Here is a 6,879-nt window from a genome sequence, read left to right as displayed (position 1 = left end):
CCAGCGCGGGGCTGTCCGTGGTGCTGAAGGCGAGCGCGGGCTGAGCGGACGCCCGGCCCCTGACGGAGCCCCTTTATGTTCAGCTCCTGGCGCAGCGCAGCATCCAGCAGCTCGAGCGGCGGCGGCAGCAGCAGCATCGCTGAGCCGGGGCTGGGAGGCAGAATGGAAGGCTTTATTCGGCTGCTCTTCAGCTACTTGGTGGCGGACCTTCTCACGCTGGTGTGTCGGGCTCAGGAGAAAGCTGGCCAGCAACTGGGGAGCTTCGTGGTGCTCTCAGGAGGAAACCACTCCAGCCTTGGGGAACAGCTAGACCCCTCTGAGCCACCTCCCACCCCGGACTTCTGCAGGGGCTACTTTGACGTGATGGGGCAGTGGGACCCCCCCTTTAACTGCAGCTCGGGGGAGTTCATCTTCTGCTGCGGCACTTGTGGCTTCAGGTTTTGCTGCAAGTTCAAGAAGACAAGGCTGGATCAAAGCACCTGCACAAACTATGAGACGCCGTTGTGGATGAACACTGGGAAGCCTCCTTCCCGCATAGATGACCCTCTGCACGACCCTACCAGGGATAAGACCAACCTCATTGTCTACATCATCTGTGGGGTTGTGGCAGTCATGGTGCTGGTGGGGATCTTCACCAAACTAGGGCTGGAGAAGGCGCACAGACCCCAGCGGGAGCACATGTCCAGGTAAGGCTGAGTGCCAGGCAGCAGGGTCCCCTTCCCCCCTACCTCCCGCCCCTACCCCTAAAGAGGAGAGAGGAGCCCATGTGTTCCTGCTAAACAAACAACTCCTGCCAGGCAGGCTGCATCCCCCTGCAAGGCAACCAAGAGAGAGACCAACTTTGGAGAGCGGAGCTCCTGTGGTTCCCCAAGCCCAGGTTATCAAAGTACATGCATATTGCGGAAGACTAGAAATAATTGTGGAGTCTGCACAGACAGTAGTCCATTTTTATCTGCAGTGTCTGACCCTTTCCCCAACAAGATCCAGCAAGTGTTCCCGGATATACTGTGCATGAATAGGAAAACAAAAAAATCCTGAAACCAGCAACACTGAATTATAGAAAGCCTGACGGGTTCCCTCTTCCAACTGTTTCAAAGCTTGGAAAATGTTTTTCTTCTCAACAGAAGGATGTAAACAAATGTCATCTCACCCTCCCTCTCCAGCTGCAAAATGGTTTTGGCAGGACCTTCCCTACTCCCCCAACCCTTGCAAGTGTGTGAGCTATTTGTAAAATTTCTAAGCTGTGAAAATGAGCCAGGGTGGAAGGGAAGAGGGAGACACAAAAAGGAAAAGCTATTGTAGAATTTGTTAACATGTTTTCAGTTACTGTTGAGAGGTAAAAAATGGAATATGAAAGTCTTGTCTCATCCATATATGTGTGTGTTAATACTCTGTATCCACAGTGTAATGGCTGAGTTATATCAAAGAGAACCTCCTCCACCTAGAGTTAGGCGTGCTGTGTACCATCTACTCCAGCCACTGGCTGCCTAGTGGTGGATAGGCAGGTGGGCAACTCAGGACAGAGCCCAATGGCTTTAACAGCATATTCCAAACCCAGATTGTCACAGTAGTTCAAAATCAAGACATAACACATTTGTCAAGTTTTCAGTCTGACTGATTCTTTATGCTAATCCCAGGCACATGAAAGTAAAGCAGATGGGGGAAAGGCATTAAAAAAGGCAAACAGCTCCATTAAAGAGTCTAAATAGATTCCAGGATATCGGGCAACTTTAGTGATGAAATGCAATTAAAAGGGTACCTTCTACTGGACATGCAGTGTGGCAGAAAGCTTCCTCTTGCCCTGCCTGGTAATGGTGTAGTTCACAATCTTTAGAGCTTAGATGAAGTCATCCTTTGAAAGATAGTCCAAGAGATCAACGCAACACCTGGAGCCTTATTTTTTACTGAAGTTTTTGCATGACTTTTTGATTAACTACTTATCCTGAAATGAACAGAGGAAGCCACAAAAATACTCCTGCAAATGCATCACTGGTTCACTAGCAATTATTTGCTATTTATAAACTGGCTGATATGGATATGCTTTTACTACCGAGGAACAAAGCACATTGCAGAAATTTTAGTCAACTTAACATTGTGTGTCAGTGATACTCTGCAAAGATGGTTTTTGTTGAGCAAGGTATAATAATCCTTTAGACATTTTGAATATTCTCAACTACTACATTGAGAAAAAGAATACATGGGTCCCAATTTTTTTTAAAATCTTACTCTTAAACTACAGAGCTTGTTTGGAAAAAGCTCTCCCTTGCTTCAGCCTCTTTCTGTAGTGTCTTCATGCAGGCAAAAAGGCAGGGCTCATAACAGTTACAAAAACCAGGACGTTTGAAGTTGTAGCCATCCCTGCTTATATACGGCTTAAATAGGTCCTATTTCTACTAGTGGAAATATTGCTGTCTAAAGTACAGGTGTGAAGTATTCTGAAAGGATATTCTGTGTTAGTTTATGAAAATAGAATTATAGGGGATTGGAAAATAATTCTGAAATCCTTCAGTCATGTATGCATAAAGATTAGGTTTCTGAAGTGGTTCTTAGAAAAGGTCGCCTGTTACCCTGATTACTTAACAGTGTCTGAGATCTTGTACTTTTCTTGCCATGAAAACATTCAAGTCAGGATTATATAGGAACTTGGAAAGTCATGATCACATGGAAAAACAGTCACCCACTCAGTACACATAATAGCTAGTCATGTTCTGAAAAAGCAGCGCTATAGCTTTTTTTTTTTTTAAAAAAAGTTCTCACACTCCTATTACAGCTGTGGGGTGGGCTTACCATTAATTTGAAAAGGAATTAGATTTGTAAATCCCTTCGGCAATCTAAAAATCTGTTCATTGAGTGAAGAATTAAAGTACCCTTTTTGTCCTCGAATGTGTGTTTAACTAAAATATTCCATCCTAGCTCATTTTACACTACTAATGTTCTGAAAAAAAGGCTGCAATGCTTAAGAAATAAATAATTTATCTGTTTAAATAGTTAATCGTACCAACAATTAAAATAATATGTAGCCTATATTCATATTCACCTTCTTTTATAACACTCATCACTACAATATCAAAAAAACAAAGCCAAAAAGAACACTTATATTTTTTTCTGTACTGAACCTTATTAATAAGCAAAAGTATAATGCACTGAGAGTGTTAGGTAGGCCAAACCAAAAGTACTAAGTGTTACTCCATTTTGGCTGGCAGCAAGAAACACACGGAGGCTGATTTGTCATCTGTTTTTCCTTAGCTAAGATTGTCTCCTTTCCCTTCCCTAGCCAATGGCTACATGAAACACTTGAATCCTCTTCATTCCTATGAGCAAATTCACCTATGGAAGGGATGGTACTGCTTACCAAAAAAGGCAATGCATAATGTAAACTGATCTTTTCTTATGAGGGCTGATTTTTTAAAAAAGTGAACAGAATACAACTGGTGTAAATTATATATTTCCATTTTTGATTTACTAAAAATATTTAAAAATATGAACATTGACTTATAAATAGGAAGCAAAACTGTGCCACACTTATTAATTCCTTGCATTATTTCATCTTGCAGTCAGTGGATCTGCTGTTGAAGTAAGACACTGGTGTGTGTAAGAGTGGTACAATGATAATAAAGGAAACTTCACAGGCTTGGCGAGTGTAGTTTCTATATGCTCACCTTTCATTACATTTTGTTTACTGCTATACCAAAACAAACCAAGAACACTCCATTAATTTCACCGAACTTTCCTGAAATATTTGACAATGAAAAAGCACCGGGGAAATGTATTTATTTAGTGAAAACAATCCATAGGAAAAAATCTCTATTGGGTGAGTCCTTTTAGGCAGAAAGAGTCAAAATTTGTCCTTTTTTAGAGAGCTTGTTACTTCCTTTTGTTTTGAGAAAAAAAGGCCAAGTGTGGCACTGTTGACATTTTCTTTCTTGTTAGATCAGTGCTTTTCAGTAAAACACTCTTACTGTTGGCATGGAACGGTAAATCTGGAAGATGAAAATGGAGAGGGGAGTACAGTATTAACTCTACATGGCATATTTCACTGTAGACATCATATGATAATGTTTTGTTTATATCATTCTCATTTTTAAATTTGTTACTTGACTTTAAAAGGAGATAAATATTCCCTTCAGCTACAGTGTCCAGGAACTAAGCAGTAATAGTAGTACCCAAACAGAGTAACTCTTCCTTTACTCTCCTGCTTCCTAAGAGAATAAGGGAATAAGATGGTGTATGTTATCAGATACGGCAAAGGGAATGAAAGTGGCAGTATTGTGCCTAAAAGGAAACAGCATTGATCTGCCTCCTGAAGCAGATCTAGAAGCTCTGTTAGGCATATGAGGGCAGCATGTTCTTGCTGCTTAAGACTACATCAATGGGACTTCCAGGCTCCATCAGTTAAAGTGGAGAATTCTCTCTCGAAAATGAATAGAAAAGGGAAAAGCTTTACTTCTGTTTCATGGAGGAGATTTTTCTGTAAATAAAACCACACCTTTGTCTTCTTTCCTAATCCTTGTGGAGAATGTGCAAACAAACCAAGAACTGAAAGGACAATATTTACAATCATGCTCGTACACTATAGTTCCTGGTTTTTTGAAGCAGTGCTTCTGACAGTATGTTAGCAGCCTTCCAAATACTGTGAACCATCTGAGCTCTTGTTTCTTCCTTCGCAATGTGCTGAGCTCACGAGTTAAGTCTTTTGTTGCTCATTCAAAAGGCATGTACCTGGGGCCAAAAATAGTCTGACTTGCCAAAATCCTGAATGCCATGTGTGAAATTATTTCCCTTATGGGTTTTGGCCCAGTTTTGGAGGCAAAATATGACAAGTGACCTTTCATGAAATAACCAGTGTTTCAGCTTCTTCAAGCTTGTACCCATAAGGGAAATGTCTGGCTCCACATGCCTTATAACACCCGAAAATAGCATTACATATCCAAAGAGAAAAAACTTATGGCAAGAGAAATGCTGAAGTTTTGTGATACTTGGGTAGTTCTGAGCCATGAACTCCTGTGCAGGTAACATTTCTCCACTTTTGTAATACTGCAATCAATATCAATACACAGGACCTAATGATATCGCTACCTGATTAGAAGGTTATCTTGTATTTTGCATTTCCTTAAAAAAACATTCAACATGGCAAAGCTGTAGATAAAGACCCTCTGCGTATATAATTTTTCAATGGGACCCAATCTAACAATGTCTTCAGATAATGAACAAAATCTGTATGACAATATTCAGGTGAGAAAAATGCATGAAGATATTATCACAGTCTGTTAGCCTATGTGGAATTTTTTGAAGCAAACATCTATTCAAGGATTTTGTCACATACTGGGGCACAAACCTCCCTTTATCCATTTCATAATATGGGCAAATCCCTAAAAGAACAAAATGCAGGTACAGCATTTCCTTTGTACTTCAGTGGTACAAGCTGCTACACATTTTTAACTCTCCCTGACATCAGTGGAAGATAAGGACAAGCTCTTTGTTATATGAGCTATTCAGCCCTGAGAAGATTGTACAACGTTGGCTAACACAGTATAAACGTAGGTGCTGTGTTGTTAAAAATAGAATGTGATGGTGAGTAGTTCCTCTTTTCTTAATATAGTGGGAGCTGGACAGCTAATTCCTTAAAACCCCTTTGAAAAAAGCCACCCTAAAATGGTAGAAAACTTAGTTGGCATTTTCACAGACAGGCACTAGTTAATCTGCTATCATACGGGGTGTTATTTAAAGTCTACGGTGAACATCAGATTAAGGGCAATGAGGAAAGCATTTCTGAAAACCTGCTCTCACAAAGTTGGGAAATACTAATCCGTGTATTACAAGATCTCACAGTTTTAACTCCCACGTTGAAGTTAGAAACTTTTGTTTGTATTTCTTCCCTTCCCAGAAATGTGTCCAGCTGCCTCTGGAATTAGAATTAATATTGATGTTAATAATTTCCTTTGTGTAGAGACATATTTGCATAAATTGACTAGATATTAATGGTTTTGGTCCCCACTTATTTTAAACTATGTTTTGCAATATAACACTTTCCTTTTGCATAATTTTCTACATACCTTTGTGAGATCTCTTCTACTGAATTTTAATTTTTCTGCTATGTAGGCCAGCTCTGCCATTTGTGCTGTATAAGCATTGCTTCAAATGGGAGCATTGCTGTGATACTGTTAATCATTTGGTTACTGTCTTCTGACCTTTTACAGTATCAACAGAATATTCTGTAACATGGTGCTCACAACTGTAACTAATATTTTAATAACATAATGCTAGCCATAAACACAATGAAACATCAGTATCTTTCAGCTGTGTACCAAAGCAATGCTCCTGCAATCTGAAAGCAAGATCCAGCTCAGGATTCCTCTCTGTCTGTAACTTAAATGAAGCTACTTTTTAGTAGCTAACTTTAGCTACTAGCTGTACTTTTACTAGTACTTAGCTTTAAAGCTACTAGTAGCTTTAAAAGTACAGTGCTTCTTGATCAAGAAATCATCATGTCATAGAGGTACAGTGGAGGAGCTAGATGGCACTTGCCATGGCTTTCACCAGTGAATGTGCTTATTTTTATTTATTTATTAGTTTATGAACTAGTCTTTCTTGATGCAGTATTTGGGACACTGTATATAATTTTGCAGAAAATTAAACCAAACTGGGCACAGTGCCCAGAAAATGCATCCATTCCCTTAAAAAAATAGCTCAAGGGGTCTAAAAATTAAAACTAGTAAACCAAAAAGGAGGCAAATAATGGTCAGCGATGCATTGACATGAATAGAAAAGACTTGCATTGAACCCTGAAGACACTGGTAACACATACCATAGCTTTCCTTTGCCTAAGGCAACAGCTTCTGCAGGTGGGCCAATTATTTTGTACGGCACAGTAGTTCAGCA

General features: G+C 40.1%; 1 protein-coding gene across 2 annotated transcripts in view; it reads left to right on the top strand.

The window, feature by feature from the left end:
• Nucleotides 1-48: 48 nt before the first annotated feature.
• Nucleotides 49-6,879, top strand: part of SHISA9 (shisa family member 9) — a 194,943-nt gene continuing 188,112 nt past the window's right edge. For both annotated transcript variants that reach the window (XM_009324756.1, XM_009324755.1), the window contains exon 1: nt 49-686. In XM_009324756.1, coding sequence (XP_009323031.1) covers nt 76-686 — 611 coding nt within the window. In that variant the 5' untranslated portion in view covers nt 49-75. The remainder of the gene's footprint in view (nt 687-6,879) is intronic.

The sequence above is a fragment of the Pygoscelis adeliae genome, unplaced genomic scaffold (genome assembly GCF_000699105.1).
Source record: "Pygoscelis adeliae isolate BGI_AS28 unplaced genomic scaffold, ASM69910v1 Scaffold85, whole genome shotgun sequence".
Classification (NCBI taxonomy): Eukaryota; Metazoa; Chordata; class Aves; order Sphenisciformes; family Spheniscidae; genus Pygoscelis; species Pygoscelis adeliae.
The sequence above is the reverse complement of the archived record's forward strand: the minus strand, read 5'-3'. Positions and strand labels throughout refer to the sequence as shown.